Source organism: Suncus etruscus, chromosome 4, assembly GCF_024139225.1.
Source record: "Suncus etruscus isolate mSunEtr1 chromosome 4, mSunEtr1.pri.cur, whole genome shotgun sequence".
NCBI lineage: Eukaryota > Metazoa > Chordata > Mammalia > Eulipotyphla > Soricidae > Suncus > Suncus etruscus.
Window position 1 is genome coordinate 136,912,017 of NC_064851.1, and position 17,521 is coordinate 136,929,537.

Genomic DNA, 17,521 nt, shown 5'->3' on the forward strand with positions numbered 1-17,521 from the left:
CCTCATTAATGTATAACTTCTGTAGGGAAGCAAATTCACTGAAATTTTTATTATATCGCTAAAATAAAATAATCAGCTGTGTTAAATAAAATAGAGCATCTTTTGATGACTATATGTGTGTTTATGACTTCCTATGTGTCTACTTGTACATTTTAAAATGTCTCAGGTTCTTGACACCATTGGATCTATTTTTGCCATTTGTAATTCTAAATGGTTGTAATATGATTTGAAGGATATTTTTTCTTACTATTTTTGGCTTTTTCTTCATCGGTTGTGTGAAATTAATCTTTAAACTTTTCTCTGAATCTCTCGTTGGATCTAGAGCACATCACACTGCTTGAATCAGTTAAGTCCACAAGTTCTCTCTTGGAGATGATTTCTATCGTATTATCTCATGTTTTGTCTTTGAGAGCTGAACTTGAGGAGAAAGCCAGAGAGAAAGTAGCAAACTGTGTTTTTCCTTCATTTGTTCCATTCCTATCTAGTCTCTGATCTTGTACCACTTTTGTGTCCCTTGATCTTTTCTTGTCTTCACTTATAGAGCAGTCTAGAACTAACCTTTTATTAGGATCCTGTAAAGGGAGGCAATGTCAAGAAAGGTTTATTGCATCTTTTATGCTTTATCTGTACATGCTGCAACAGTGCATACTTGCTCTTTGTAAGAACTCTTAAGATGTGTGGAGAGACCAGATACTCTGTCTGCCACCCTCTTCATTTTTAATTTTCCCATTTCAAAAGTATTAATTACTTCAGAAAGATTAAGGGTAGCAGTGGTGGGTAACAGACAAGACTTGAATGATCCAATTTTGCTTCTTTTTTTATTCAGTCACTTTCCCCTCTATGCCTTTCTTTAGGTGTGGGAACAAAGGCAGTTGTGGAAACTGGGTTTTCTATGCTTTCTTGTTTTTCTGTGTTAAAGAATGCCCATTTTATATAACAGTTTCTTTTAAGTCTAATCTTATTCTCTGATATCTTTAGACCCCAAAGCAAAAAAAAAAAATTAAATAACTTTGGGTGTTTAAATTTAGCTGTATTAGACATCTACTTCAAGGATCACTACACTTCTTTTCTGTAAGAGTCAGGAGAGAGAGTATTTTCGGTTGCAAGCCATAAGATCTCTGTCATAGCTTCTCAGCTCTGTCACTGCCAACCAACAACAACCATAGACAGTGTAGAAATGAACAAGTGAGGCCATGTTCTAAATGAACTTTATTTATGGATTTTATTTATGGAAATTGAAAACAGTTTCCCCTTTACTGAACAAATACTTGGGGAAAGGTGACTTGTATTTTGTTTCTCTAGATTATGAAAATTATATATGAAAGAATAAATCATTAGAATGTTACCAGGTTAAGTAAATTCTCAGATTAGATGATTAAGCAAATTATAATGGACTCTGTCAGATTTCTTCTTCTTTGAAAAATAATTCTCTTGGGATAGAAAATAGTTCCAACTTTGGAAATTTCACACTGTGTGTGTATGTGTATGTGTGTGCGCGTGCACGGAAATTTAGCTTACATTTGCACTTATCAAATCTTTACTATTTCTTTTTCTCCCCTGTCCATTGCCTATCCTGATCTGGAATATGAGATATTTAGGCAAACTAATAACTTATTATAGTTTGTAAATGCTCATTTCACACAGTGTTTATTGGTTTTCATTGATTATACGGTAGAACATATAATGTAGAATCATTCTATATTAATATGAGAAATGTTTCTTGTTTGCATATAGACTTGGTGATATTTCATATGGATTTTGGTGATATATAACATGGTTATATTTATATACACAAACATATACATTTAGTTTATATGTATTAATATTTAAAACACGTCATGACAGGCTATAATAGTCCCTAAGTATACTGGGTGGCTACACATTTATGTTCTTGTCCAGGTATCAAGTCACTTATTTCCCTTCCTCAATGTATATAACATCTTATTGTGGCTGGAACAGAGGCTGCACAAAGTGCAATAGGAAATCGCTGCAGCTGCAAACAACTTCCAAGGGTTTCCGGTAACATTTGATGGCTGCAGAGGAAGGAAGCGAAGGGCCAGCCACTCTACAATCGCAGGAATTCATTAAGAATAAGATTTTCTTTTCATTTGTTTGCTGTGCTTCCACTAAGATATGCAGATAGCTTACAGAAGAGTCTATAGTGTTTTCTTAATTTCATGTTCATTTTGTATTTTTATCTGTTAGCCTTCAGGTCTGAAAGAAGTCAACTGCCTTTCTGGGAACTGCTTTTTTGGGACATGTGGAAGTGCTAATATGTTTTTCTCCTAAAGTCTATTAACCCTGTATATATCCTTAGGGCAATTCTGCCAAGGGTTTTTATTTATATTGCTAAATTTCATTAACTAAAATTGCATTTATAATATGGTATAAGAGTGCTTCAGTGAAATTATTTATGTCAACTTCTAAAATGTGTTGGGTTACTGTCCAACTGTCCCTTCTAAAGCTGACCAATGACTGCCGAGGGCAGTTTACAATATGTATTTGAGTTTTATCCAGCCTTTACTTTTAGACTTATCTTTTTAATTATAGTTTAGTTTTGGGGCCACAAATCTACTAGTGCTCAGGGAACTGTTTCTGGCAGTGATTTAGTACTGTGTGTGTGAGGAATTGAACACGATCTTCTGCATGTAGAAGCATGTGCTTCTGCCTTTTGCGCTGTTTCTCCAGCCTCTGTCTTTTGTTTAAATACCTTTAATTTCCCACCAAAAAGTTCATAGAATTAAAAGAAGAGAAATGTGATGATTTCAGGGGGCCGATTTCTCTGTGGCCTCTCCCTATGTGACTCTAGTTATTTGATTTGTTTCTTTGGAGGTTTTTTTCTGTGGGTTTCTGAAGGTTTGTAGGAAAGGAGTTCTGAGCCCCAACCCCAGCCTTGAGTTTATGAATAGTATTTCATTTTTTGGCTCCAAGCCTAATCCTGTAGGCACCAGGACTGCAGTGACAAACAATAGCTGCTCAGATGGCCACAGCTGCCAAAGAGCTGGAGACAGACTGTAGTTAAATGCAGTCTTCGAACACCAGCTAAATAAAGGCAGCATGATTCTGCAGTTCCTCTGAGCTCCTAGTCCAGTCCTTCAAGGGAATGGATGCTGAGTGCTTATGGGAGAGAAAACTGAGCACTGCGCTCAGTCTGGAAGGCAGTCTGTATTTTTAGCTTGGGGATAGGGATAGTGACGAGGATCCATGTCTGAGTCTCCTCTATTAAAAAAAAAAACATGTACACATATACATAAAGTATATGTGTATATGTGTGTGCATTTATTTTGTATTTGTATTTGTGTGTATTGTGTGTGCTCTTCCCTATGCTTGTGGGAGTTTGAGTCTGGTTTACATCCTTAACAGCCGGGACCACCAATGTGTGTTCATGTATGTATCCACCATAGAATCAAACATGCTGCTAATTGCTGCCTAATTAATACAAGACTTTTAAAATCAGTGAGATGCATATGGTTTCCATTTCCCTTATTGGCACAGGCAGGTTTGAACAGGAAACCCTATCCTTGGTCTGGTGTCTATCCCTCCTGCCTGTATGTGGTACATCTCTGTTCCCTGTCCCATCCTCAGGCTTCAGCTGGACTCTTGCTCAGTTGCAGTAACTGGCCTTATTCTAAGAATGTTTTCTCTTTTAGTAAAGATGATGGGGTTCAGATCTTGACTAGAATGTTCCATGGGAAAATATTTGCCGAGTGACAGATAATGTGCTATGTGGAATTCAGCAGTAGTCCCCTTGCTCTGGTATTTCACTTAAAACATTTGAGTAATTTTTAACTGTAATGCCTGCTTTGTTTCCCATGCATTTAAGTAGATTCTGTAATTTTTCTCATAGAGAACTTTCGGAACAGACTATATTACTGCATTTGGGCCCCATGGAAATTTGTCTGAAAACTTTAGAGCTGGTCATATAGCACAGGGATATAAAATCCCCATATGTAATAATCAAGGAGGATCCCAACACCCCTGGATGTGATCTTGGGGCACTGCTCCAAGTCCTCATGCTCTAACATTATACCAATGGACTAAGTGTCTTAGGGACTTGTCTCTCAGACCCCTTGTTCTGTGCGGGACCCAGAGACTTACATTAGGTATCTCTGAACATTCCTAAGCCATCCTATTTAATGTCTTACCTCCTATCTTTTGCATTTGTTTTGTATAGTCTGTAATATTGGACATGCCATGTTTTCCTCCTTAGGTGATATATGTAGCTATAGTGGCTGCAAGGCTACAGTGGTGTCTTAGGATGGAATAAAGAGAATAATTTTGTAAATGTAGAGAAAACACAATTGTTCTGCCTCTTTCCTATTTGTGACAGTTACAGCTCTGAGACTCAATATATCTGTGGAGATGAAGGGATCCCATTGAACAAAAGATTTCAAAAAGAAGGGGAAAAACTGTTAAGGAAAGAGATAGTCGTTTAGGATTTTGGAGTTCACAGACTGATGGGCTGGCTTTCATGAACTCCCCAACTACCATCTTGCTTTGAATAAACAGCTTAATCTCTCATTCTTGTACAATAGGAACTTATTTATTATGATACATATGTTACATATGGATGAATGAGATAGTATCTTTAAAGCCTCTTGCACAATACCTTGGCCTTTACTAAGCCAAGCAGCAATCAGGAAGACTTTTTACTCTTAGCTTTTGCTTTTGTAATAAGCCTTCCTAAAAATTCATTGACTTAAGACTGTTGCCATTTTAGGTTCATATTTTGCTTGGCACTTCTGAGTTGTCCGGTTGCTTGTTCAGGGATGGTGACTTGGCTGGTTGGCCTGCAGTTAGGCTGATCCTTAATGATATGTACCATGCTTTGTAGGTAGGTAGGTAGGTAGGTAGGTAGGTAGGTAGGTAGATAGGTAGATAGAATTGAAAATCACTGGGCTGCATTTACCTTGTCATCCAACCAAGTTCAAACATTGGGGTATACAAAATCTCTTGTAATAATAGTTTTCACATTGTCATCCTTGTTTTATGTATAGAAATTCTAGTTTAATTGTCGTGATCTTGAATGTGACCTTTGCTCTCTAATTTCATCCTTGTTTCTTGAAAAATAGATAATTGTCGATCATTTCTGTATTCCAAGTGTGTATGTAGTACAGAATGGCTGAACAACTACATGAAAAAAGCTTCATTTTGGTGAACTGTCTCACATCAGGATTGTCACTTGCTGATCTTGTTGTTTTTGGCTTTTGGGTCACACCTGGTGGTGCTCAGGGGTTACTCCTGGCTCGGCAATCAGAAATCTCTTCTGGCAGGCATAGAGGATTATATGGGATGCCGGGATTCGAACCTGTCCATGCTGGATCTGCTGCGTGCATAGCATACGTATGCTCTGTCACTGTGCTATCTGTTTGGCCCCTGTTTACTTTTGCACAGTATCTATTAAGTCCATTTCATCTATTGAAATGTGAAGATGATTTTTAGTGTGTTAGATAGGAAATATTAAAGTAAAATTTTATACTTCAGCATTATCACTAAGCAGTCTGTTTTCTGTATGTCTAAAGTGTCACTGAAAGTCTGTCTTTTAGAAGATTTTTAATCAGACAGGAAAATTTGGTTTTGGTTTCATATATATTTTGTAGGTAAATTTGTACCTGCTTATTGGTACAGAAGAAATTCTGCAGTGCCTGTCAATACATTTTTAATCAGAGAGATAGCATGGAGGTAAAGCTTTTGCCTTGCATTCAGAAGGATGGTGATTCGAATCCCGGCATCCCATATGGTCCCCCGTGCCTGCCAGGGTCAATTTCTGAGCGTAGAGCCAGAAGTAAGCCCTGAGCGCTGCCGGGTGTGACCCAAAAACCAAAAAACAACTACAACAACAACAAAACATTTTTAATCATACTGGTATGCAGTAAGGGATTTTTTTTTTCCAGTCAGAGAAAAATGTTTTTGCCTTTAAATTTATAGTGTTCCTCCAAAAATAATGATAATACACAAAATTACAAAATGTAGTACTTAAACATCTTTTTCTGGGCTATTTACATACTATTTTCTGATTTGCTTCTTTGACCTAGTAAGTAAATAGTGCTTTACTGTGGGTGGAATTTCTCTTTTCTGCCTCTTCATGTAAGTCATGGTTCAGAGTTTATGGAGAACTGAAATCCAGTAATGCAGGAAATTAAGCTTTGTGGTGTGATTGGGTAGGGGAAAAAAGGCAACAACTGAAAAACCTCTCTGCAGGGCTTTAGAAAAAAATTCCAATCCTGGCTTTGATAATGATTCACTAGTAAATTTGGAACAAAATAGTTTCTCTTTGGTTCAAGCCAACAGAGCTGGCTCTCTTAAAGGTTTCACTCCAATTTTGAGATATCATACTGTTTCTATTAAATCTGTATCCTTCTGGGATAAACACTACTTATGAGTACAGATGTCAAAAATGAAAGAAATGGATACACTTACTAGGCTATTTAATATTTACAAAATTAATCATGTAGTGGGTATAAAGGGAAGGTAAGTTATACTTTGGCGATGATTTTAAAGAATTTAAAGGTAGAGTCAAGTAGATGGGGGAAGGAGCAGCAAGTTCGAGTTGTGCAGAATTAGAGGTGAGAATGAGTGTTGCATGCAATATTGAACTCTACAATGATATAGGAGATATGGCTAGTGTAAGATATTTGAAAGCATCCTGTTATATATATTAAGCTCCCACTGCAGATTATTGATGTGAGATCAAGTTTCCATAGGACACCCCCAGTTTCTTTCAAAATTGTAAGTTTTCTTTCAGGGTTCCTTGTTGTATAAGAAGTTTATAAAAAGCACAGATTTTTCCCATTGGCCTACATTCCCATGGGGCTATATCCCTAGGAGCCCCCAGTAGTGAGCTCATACTTTTATTTTTGATGGCAGTATGGAAGAGAATGCGCTGTGATATTCTGCTAGGATTTCTGTTTGCAGATGTATCATGCTTCTAGAAAAAAGATCTATCTGTCCCTTGGAAATCACTTTCATGTTAATGAATTAATTGGCTTGTGTGTAATTTAAATGTCAGTAGCCACTTAGTGCTGCTGACTGTCAGGGAGCTAGCTCAGGTCTATGGACTAGATCTTTATCCTTTGATGAGTGTGGTTACTCATTAATAGTTCCTATTAACATGCTAACTAGTTTCCTTTTCATAAAAGAAAGACCTTTCCTGGTACCCCCAAGCCTTTCTTTCTTTCTTTCCTTCCTTCCTTCCTTCCTTCCTTTTTTTTTTTTTTTTTTGGTTTTTGGTTTTTGGGCCACACCCAGCATTGCTCCAGGGTTACTCCTGGCTGTCTGCTCAGAAATAGCTCCTGGCAGGCACGGGGGACCATATGGGACACCGGGATTCGAACCAACCACCTTTGGTCCTGGATTGGCTGCTTGCAAGGCAAACGCTGCTGTGCTATCTCTCCGGGCCCACAAGCCTTTCTTAAATATTTGGAGGAGGGACTTTACGCTTAAAATTCTCTGCCTTTGCTCTCTAGGGCACACAGTTCTCTTTAAGTCATTGTTTCTGTTTCTTCATAGCTTTCCTAAACATAGAAACTTTGAAGTTTCTATCTTAAAAGCTTGACCATTTTCTTGCCTCCCCTTTCTTCTCCTCTCCTCCCCTTTTATCCCTTCTCCCCATTTCCCAAACTCCTTTCTTTCTCCACCCACTCCTCCTACTTTCTCCTATTCTTCAAACATGTTCCTGTTTTTTAAGGTATAACCCAAATGTTGCTTCTCCAGACTTTCAATCTCTGCCTTTAAATGTCAACAGGTTACTTACTATGTGGTCCCTGTATCCATACTTGGCTGATGATTTTCCCTGAACTCCTAAATAAGCTAGATATTTGTATCGGTATTTTCATGTTTAGTATCTTTTGGTCTTTTGGTTTTAGTTCTTTTTTTTTCCACAGTTTCCTGGGGTTGGGGGCTTTGGTTATTTGTTTTGGGGGCACACTCAGTATTGCTCAGGGCTTACTCCTGGCTCTGCTATAAGGAATTACTCCTGGTGGCTCAGGAGACCTTATGGGACTTACAAGATCAAAAGCTGGTCCATCATTATTCAGGGCAAATGGCCTAATCTCTGTACTATGGTTCCAGCCCTAAAACTTTCTGACACGAATGTGCACACACATTTAAGTATGATGGGGGACTAACAAATACAGACATTTAACCAGAAAGGTTTGTCCTCGTGGGCTTTTTAGTATGTCAAAAAGACTCAAATGAATGACACGACCTTGGAGATGATGTTAATGTTCAGGCCAATATTAGAACTTAGAGAGTCTTACATTGGGGACCTATACCAGGCCTCCTGGAGGGAAGGCCTCCACCATATGTTTAATTTGAAATATCAAGTGGTTGGGTGGCAATAATTAGGTTAGAGTGGATAAGAAAGAAATAGAGTTATCACAACATTTAAATGGAATTAGTGTTGTAATTGCATTAATAGAATTTTAATTTAAGAACATGTCCTTATCATTTCTACCTTGGAGATAGGTTTCCTTTAGGTAGATGGATGTATGACTTGTTAGTATTCCTGTGTGTTAAGTGAAATGTAGAAGGTAGTTGCTAATACAAATTCGATGCTAATGCAGTGAATGTTTGTGTGCCATGGAAGTAGGATACTGTTTTGCTCTGAGCATGCCAAGTTGTTGCCCCTGGTGATGTTATCAGTGATGACTTTTTGTTGGTCACATTAGGATAGTTAAATGAGATTGATCACAGTAATTTCCTGTCTTTCTTGAGCTACTTTAAAACCACCAGTAAAAAAAGGGTGGGAAACTTTTGATAGGGGGAGCAAAAGATTAACTTTGAAAGGTTTTTGACAAATGAAAATCAAGCTTGTGCCACATCAAGCAAAATTTTCACATCATTAACCATCCTGAAGCATTTCTTTGAACCTCTTAATCTGAAAGTGTGGCTTGGGAAAAGCCTCAGGATCAAGTTACAATATTATCTTTCTTTGTTCTCATTAGAAAAGAGAGCACTGCTTCACTGAATTTGGGGAGGAGAATGTTGATATATATCCTTAGAGAAATTTAAGGGGAAAAGGATTTCAGATGAAATAAAAGTATAAAACTTCCTTTACAAATGTGGAGAAGCATTTTCAATAACCAGAAGTTAGAGTTTTTATGAAATTTAGGGTAATAGGAGAAAAGAAATTCAAGTGATGAGGCCTGTTCTTTAGTGAATTACTTGATGTTTTCTGGTAGAGAAACTTTAGCAGGTTGGGTGGCAGAGGTTAGCCCTGACAGTTGTCAGGCTATGAAAGCCTTTACCTGAGTTCTGAGTGATGCAAAAGGGTAGGGTCCTTGCCTTAAACAAGGTCAATCCTGGTCATTCCTCAGTACCTTATATATCCCTCCAAGAACCATTTTGAATCTACCCTGAGCAGAAAGCCAGGAGTAAGTCTTGGGCTCTGTTTGGTGTACGCCCAGTCCAAAAAGAAAAACTGTTGCAAACATCAGAGCCACTCAGCATATACCCGTATCTCAGCAGTGTACTTATAGAAAGTTGTTCATTGTTAGGGGAATTTTGTTTGTACATTTTTGTCAAGTAGAAGAATATATTTAATCAGTGTTTCTAGTCTTCTCAATTTCAGCATTTGGGAGGAAAGGGCTGTGACTTGGGGATCAAACCCAGGCATCCCACCTGTAAAGAGCTCTCTCTAGTTCTTGAGACATCTCCCCAAACCTCCAGTGTTCGTTGGCATTTTAAATTTACAGGTATTACAGTTGTAGAGAGACAAAGAAGTGAATTCTAGCTCATAAAAGTCAAGGAAATAAAAAAATATGGATTTTTTTGTGGGGGTGAAAATATCACTTGAACACTATTTGGAAATTCACATTACTTTCAAAATGTCAATTTTTTATTTCTAAATGTAGATGATTCAAAGATAATAATTCATAGCAATAGAAATTCTTCCATCAGGTCTTTTAAAATGTAGAAATATAGGTTATTTTGTTTGTTTTTTGTTTTGGACCACGCCCAGTGACACTCAGGGGTTACTCCTGGCTATGCGCTCAGAAATCGCTCCTGGCTTGGATGGGATGCTGGGGGGATCAAACCTCGGTCTGTCCCAGGCTAGTTCGGGCAAGGCAGATGCCTTACCACTTGTGCTACCACTCCGACCCGGGGCTAGAGGTTTGCTCAAATTTTTACAAACTCAGTAAAGTGTCAATCACAGTGTTTTGTCTTGACTATTTTGTGAGCATTAACAACTGTTATTATTTTATAGGTCTCATCACAACTACATCAAGGAAACTAGATCGGGAGCAACAAGATGAACACATATTAGAAGTAAGCATTTGCTTTCTTTGGGAGCAATGGGGCGAGAATCTCTCAATAGTTGCCAGGGATGCCCTTTGAATCAATCAAGTGCTAAGCCTGAGGATCTTCTGCTCAAGATTGACAGTGTTGGGCCTTACGCAGGCCCCATCTGGTGGTGCTAAGGGCTCTTCTTGGGGAGTCAGATGGTGCAGGAACAACCTGCGGCTTGCTGCATGCAAGACCAGCGTCTTGAACTCCATGGTCTGTCATAGGAAAGTTTAAAACCTCTTGCTGAAATTTATTTTTTAGAACATTCATATCACAAATATGGAAAGTAGCTATTATTAGTGGTTGGTAATATTTTTAGGTCTATGTCTCATTATTCACAGAAAGCAAAATAAAGAAACACATTCTTAGCATAGTTCATATTCTCAGTATAGTTCCACACCCTTTCTATCTACAGAATTGCAACTACTTTTAAACTCTACACTAATTTCTCTATATGTTCATGACAGCAAACATTACTGACAATGAAAACAGTATTTCAAATACATCTTCATTTATATATGCAGTATTTTCTGGATGGCTTTTCCATTTTTTCCCCTCAATATTGTAAGTCTATGTATATAGTGTTCCTAAATTGGATTCTGTTTTTTGTTTGGTTTATGTTTTGAGCTATAATCGAAAATGCTCAGGACTTAAAACTGATCTGTTTCTGTACTCAGAGATCACTCCTAGAAGGACTCTGTTTGAGGTGCCAGGGATGAATCTAAAGTCGGCCACATGCAAGCCAAGTTTTCTACCCACCATACTGCAGATCAAAATTCAGTCTTTTAACTATAGTTTGCATCCAGATTTTTTTATATACTTAAACTTTTGTTTGCACATTTTAAACTGAACAGTTAGCATTTGTACTTAGCGTTTACTTATTTAACATTGGGACGTTTTATTTTTAACATAGAAAATTTGAAAATACATTTTCTATTATTTTGACTAAGTCACCATGAATTACAAAGTTATTCATGATTGACTTGCAGGCATGCAGTTTTCCAACAACAATGCCTTAACCATTGCTACTTCCCTTCATCAATGTCCCTAGTCTCTTCCCCTTTACCCCGACATCCTGCCAGGGCACCTTTACTTTTTTCTGCGTCATTTGAGGTACTATGGTTTACCAGTAGTGTTAGTACCTAAATGCCATCTAGCATCCTTTCCTTGTCTAGGTAGATTACTTCCCTCCACCATTACCATATTATTCTTTTAAAAATTGTTTGAAGTTGGGGCCGGGCGGTGGCGCTGGAGGTAAGGTAAGCCTTACCTGCGCTAGCCTAGGAGACGGACCGCGGTTCGATCCCCCGGCGTCCCATATGGTCCCCCAAGCCAGGAGCGACTTCTGAGCGCATAGCCAGGAGTAACCCCTGAGCGTCACCGGGTGTGGCCCAAAAACCAAAAAAAAAAAAAAAAAAAATTGTTTGAAGTTAAAGTAGAGTGAAGTCTGAAGTATTCTCTTCTGATAGGGCTTCTCATGATCACAGTTAATTCAAAATGCCTGAAGTTCTATGTGTGTGTGGGAGGGAGGGGGGGTTGTCAACACTTACCATCATTAGTGGCCTTGTTTGGAGACAGTGAACACATTTCAGAAAAAGCAACAGGTATAATTTGGAGAATGAAGGAGGTGTGGGTTGTGGACATCAGGCCCCGTAAGGTTTGCAGATGTCACAGTCTACACACCAAGAGGAAGAGCCCCTACAGAGAGCACCCTGCATAACTAACCCAGTGCCTTTTAGAACAGCTCCCTATGTCTGTTTAAAGGGGCACAAATTATTAAGAGTTTTTTTCTGGTTTTTGCCTTTTTTTTTTGGTTTTTGGGTCACATGTGGCAGTACTCAGGGGTTACTTCTGGCTCTATGCTCAGAGATCACTCCTGGCAGACTCAGGGGACCATATGGGATGCCGGGATTTGAACCACCGACCTTCTGAATGCAAAACAAATGCCTTACCTCCATGCTATCTCTGCGGTCCCTATTAAGAGTCTTAATTGGGGCAAATCCATATGCGTATTCCAGATTGTCCATTAAATTGCACAGCTTTCCCATCCTGCCAATAGAGAATATTGGAAAATTCCACACTATAAATTTTTGTTAAAAGTCCTTTTCTGGCTGGTCCGAGAGCAGTGGTGTTTACAATTAATTGATCACAGCCACAGATTTCTTTGTTCCTTCTTTACTCCCACTGCTTCACTTGATTAGCCTTAAAAAAAAAAGTCCTTTCCTATGGTCGATGTTTAAGGTGCTTCCTAATTTATTTCATCCTTGGTGACAGTTTTGGAACTTCTGTCAGTACTCTGGTTGTTGGAGGTATGAGCACTGTGGGTGCAGGCATGGGTGTGCATCTTAGCATTCTTAGGGTGAATCATTTTTTAGAGCCAGTGATGGCATTTCTTGAACTGTCCATTACAAGTTCAAGGCTGCTACTGATTATTGAAAACACACTTAAATTCAGCATGGTGGTGGCATAAAAACAAAAGTATTAACTTCGGTGGATTGCTTTCATTGTCCTGACCCTCTGGCCAAATAGAGACTGGGAAAACTGCTCAAGAATGTTTACAAGATTAAAGTGAAAATAGTAATAATAGTAATTCTTTTTGAGAGTTGGGGAAGGTCAGATATGTGCTTTGACTTTGAGTGAAGCATCGGGACACATTCACACTTATGAGGCAAGAGGAATGACACCTACCAAGCTCCGAAACAAAGAGTTCTCACGAAAACTTCAGCCTACTTTAATGTTTCTCGTCTTTTCTTAATAAGTTAACGAGGAGGTGGGGTGTGGGTGAAAGGAGGTGAAAATTGCTGTTAAGGTCATTACTTTTAATGTGTATTCTAAATTGAACATGAATATTCGATTGGAAGGTGAACTTGTCTATTTGCATAAGGATATAGCACCGCTACACTCTTAAGAACAGCTGATCATTGCTCCTGAAGTGAATAAAGGAGCTTACTGAGTATAGAAACTTTTACATTTATCTCAGAAGATGAGCCTCCCATTCTGAGGAGATCAAGTGCTAGGGACCCTTAGGACCATCCTAGCAGCATTTGGTTGGGGAAGCCTGAGTCCTTCAGACATCAGGCGTGCCCTCTAGCTCTGAACTACCTCTAGCCCTATCTTATATTTCTTTTGCTGAAAATACTGTAAAATAAACTGTTCTTAAGAGGAGATAATTATCTTCACTCTACTGAGCATTGAATTTGTCTCTATAACAAGACAAACAAAATGATCACTAGTCAAGAAGGTCACTAAATATTGTTTTAAATTGATGAAGTTTTAATATACTTATTCAGTAATTACTAAACCAGGATGTATTTTGACAAATTATTTATTATTTATGTGTAATTATATGGTTTATAAATTTGATAATTATATAATAACTAAGATGTATTTATTAAATAATAGAAGTTTTTTCATGAAGCTTAAATATGACAATCTGATGCTGTCTGTGGAAATTTTGTCTTTAATACTACTATTTGGGAGTGACGCATCTCAAGCAATGCTCATGGCATGCCAATGGGCCACTCCTTTGACTAAACACTTTAGTCAAGCCAGTGATCATGTCCAGCTGAGCCTGGTCAACAGGGCCCACACCCTGTTGCCATGCTTTCAGGGCCATACATGGGAATTCAGTTCTGGAGATCAGACTTGGGTCATTCTACATGCAAGGAATGTACCCTAATTCTTCCTATCTCCTTGGACCCTGAAGGCTTAATTTTAAAATATATAGAGTACAGTTTGTTTATAGGAAAACACTGACTGTTTCATGTAAAACTTTCATGTATTCTTCCTTAACTTAAAAACATATAGTTATTGCTAAGTGTATAGTGGTGGTTGTAGTCTAGTTATAAGCAATGCTCTGTGGCTAGGCAGCATGAGTAGGGGAGGGTGCTTGCCCTTGGCCTGACTGGTCTCTCTCTGAACAGGGGGAGCCAGTCCTAACTACTTACCAGGGCTCTAATCATTATGAGAGAGAGGTGTGACCCTAAAACTGGAGAACTTATGCCAATGCCTGCTCTCATTAGGAAAATGGTACTCACTGTGTCCATAATGTGTTTTAAAACCTTTGTTGCTCATTTCCTTCAAAAACCAAAACAGGTTACTGTGACAGACAATGGTAGTCCTCCCAAATCAACCATTGCGAGAGTAATTGTGAAAATTCTGGATGAAAATGACAACAAACCTCAGTTCTTGCAAAAGTTCTACAAAATCAGACTCCCAGAGCGAGAAAAGACAGAAAGGGAGAGAAACGCGAAGCGGGAGCCCATATATCGTGTTATTGCTGCAGACAAAGATGAAGGTCCCAATGCGGAGATCTCCTACAGCATTGAGGAGGGAAACGAACATGGCAAGTTTTTTATTGAGCCCAAGACTGGAGTGGTTTCATCCAAGAAGGCTTCTGCAGCTGGCGAATATGATATTCTCTCTGTGAGTTAAGATCTAGCCTTTTCATTTCTTTTGTGCATAGATTACTTAATCTGGGCTAGTGTCTCTGGTTTCAGAATTTATTCTCCTCTCAGAAAATGGCCTTAGTGTTTTTGGCCTGACAGAAGTTTGGATCAGTTTTTCTCTTTTCAGTTGCTTATATTTTCTTTTGGGTTGGTCATGAAGAGCCGGTTCCTTTTATATAGCATTGAATAAGTAAATGCTAAGTATTTAGAATTCACTTCATGTAAGACTGAACCAATTCATGTTTCAGATGGTGACTGTAAATTTGTATTCACTGTTTTATGCTTTGCAACTATATTTTATAGATTAAAGCAGTTGACAATGGTCGCCCCCAAAAATCATCAACCACTCGACTCCATATTGAATGGATTGACAAGCCCAAACCCCCTCTGGAACCCATTTCTTTTGAAGAATCATTTTTCACCTTTACTGTTATGGAAAGTGACCCCGTTGCCCATATGATTGGAGTCATATCTGTGGAACCTCCTGGGACACCTCTATGGTTTGACATCACTGGTAAGTTTTCTTACAGTTTTTAGTATCTTTGACTATATAACCAAGGAGAACATGTCTGGGATTTTCTAAATGTTTTTTTTTTTTTGTTTTGTTTTGTTTTTTTTTTTGTTTTTTTGTACATGGCAGAATTTAAAATTGAGAGTAAGACCTGTAAGGGGAAAATCTGTTTTAAATTGCAGGGTTTTATTGAAACATTTTTCACAATATTAGATGTGCATTTAAATGTATGCTTGTATGTTAGCAAATATGAGATTTATATTTTAAAATTAATATAAATATTAATAAAAACTAATCACCAAAAATCACATTTTTAAAAAATGTGTCAAGGAGTGTTAGAGAATTCTAAAGATCTTGAACTAACAGTATTCTTCTGGATTATTTTTCCCTGGGTTCATATTCCATATTGAGTGAACATAAGTTGAATAATTGAAATAAGATCGCCCGAGTAACTATCTCATGTTCTTATTTTATTAGGACTATGCGAACAGGTTTGAATTGTAAAGATTAAAAATGATAGTTTCTGTTGGCTTTTTATGTTGCCGTAGCTAGTTTTCAGTTGGAAGCACAATGCACTATATTAAATTACACTATGTTTAAAAATTACATGCTAAGCCAAGTCTTTTTTGTCATATACTTTAGATGTGACACAGAAAGTCATAGTCTAATATACCTTTAAGGCATTATACATTATTCCTTGACATCTCAGTTACCTCCACCCCATGCTTAGTATTTCTTGAGTATTTTAATTTTAAAGATTTTTAAAATCAAAAGTATGGTTTGCAATTCAACACTAGTTGGACCTTCATATCCCATTTCTCTCCCCCATTTTTCTTACTAGTATTGTTAGATGCTAATTCAGCAAATTGAAGCTGATGGGACTGAGAATTCAAGGACCACGGCTGCAGATGGTACAGGCATTTGCCCTTGAACACTAGTTGCTGAGTGCTTTTTCCATACTATGAAATTACTTAATTTTATAGGGGCAAAAAATGGGGCTTATTTTCTGCCTGACTTTTGTACAATTAAAGTTGTTTGCATTCCGCTAACTTCTCTCACATTTCCAGATGAACAGGCTGTGTCTGACTTCACCATTTAGCACTAACTACATTTGGAATCTGTTTGATTGATTGCTCTTCTTTCTTCTTTGCTTGCCTTCCATGCTTGCTTGCTTCTTTTGGGCTCTGCCAGGAGACTCGCTTGCTAGAGAAGTGTTTTACATCTTTCAGATGACTTGTGACCCGAACTGTACAGCAGAAGGTATCTGCTGAGATCACATAATTTGCCTGAGATTATGAGATCTAAAGTAAAAGCATCAACTTTTAAAACTTTGTTTCTAGTGGTTATCTTTCATTACTTTTTGTTTCCATGGTGTTCTCATGGTCACCCCATATTTAAGCATACTGATTTTTTTTCAAAGATTAAATTAAGGTCTGCTTTGTGTATGTTTTGTTTTATTTTACTGTTAAAATGTCATCATGACGTGTACTTTTTTTTATTTCATTTCATTGATATAAGTATCTCAAGTTCAATACATTTTAAGCTTTATTTAGAATTTAATGGGGTGAGAAAACATTTGTATAATGTTAATACCAAGATGAGAGATTTCTGGTTCATTAAGTTATTTTGGCTCTTGGTAGTGGGGAAAGAAGGTTGAATAATGTGCAAGAGCCTGAATCACTATGACTTTTCTAATAGTCAACACTTATTGTTAATAGTTATAATATTTGGGAAGTTTTCCCAGTGTGTTAGACAATTTTGAGTCCTTATCCTTAAATGATAAATACTCAGTATTTCTGAGGGGGGAAAAAGGTGGAAGTTATTCATTAGTGATATTTTATTAGAATACTTCTTCAATTTTCAAAATTTCCTTTTTACTTTCCCCTGTTAGTACCTTCTCCATTAGGGCTTAACTCTACCTTAAGAAATATTATCTTGTTTGTCCCTCCTTTGGTCTTTCAATATGAAGTGTCCTGTGAGTCATGTTGCTCAACATATGAAAGAGAAGTTTGTGTATGTTTTTGTGTAACAACCATTTAGATTTAACCAACAAGATAAGACTTTTATCCTGTGATTTATTTTTAATCTTCTTTTTGTCCTAATTTAAATTAGGTGGCAACTATAACAGCCATTTTGATGTGGACAAGGGCACTGGGACCATAATTGTTGCTAAGCCTCTTGATGCAGAACAAAAATCAAGCTATAACTTGACAGTCGAGGTTACAGATGGAACCACATCTATAGTTACTCAGGTAAGTCTTGGAATTTATTGGAG

General features: G+C 37.7%; 1 protein-coding gene across 1 annotated transcript in view; it reads left to right on the forward strand.

The window, feature by feature from the left end:
* FAT1 (FAT atypical cadherin 1) overlaps positions 1 to 17,521 on the forward strand; it is a 128,875-nt gene that overhangs the window by 69,652 nt on the left and 41,702 nt on the right. The window contains exons 4-7 of the mRNA XM_049772324.1: positions 10,208 to 10,269; positions 14,383 to 14,712; positions 15,039 to 15,249; positions 17,359 to 17,498. Coding sequence (XP_049628281.1) covers positions 10,208 to 10,269; positions 14,383 to 14,712; positions 15,039 to 15,249; positions 17,359 to 17,498 — 743 coding nt within the window. The remainder of the gene's footprint in view (positions 1 to 10,207; positions 10,270 to 14,382; positions 14,713 to 15,038; positions 15,250 to 17,358; positions 17,499 to 17,521) is intronic.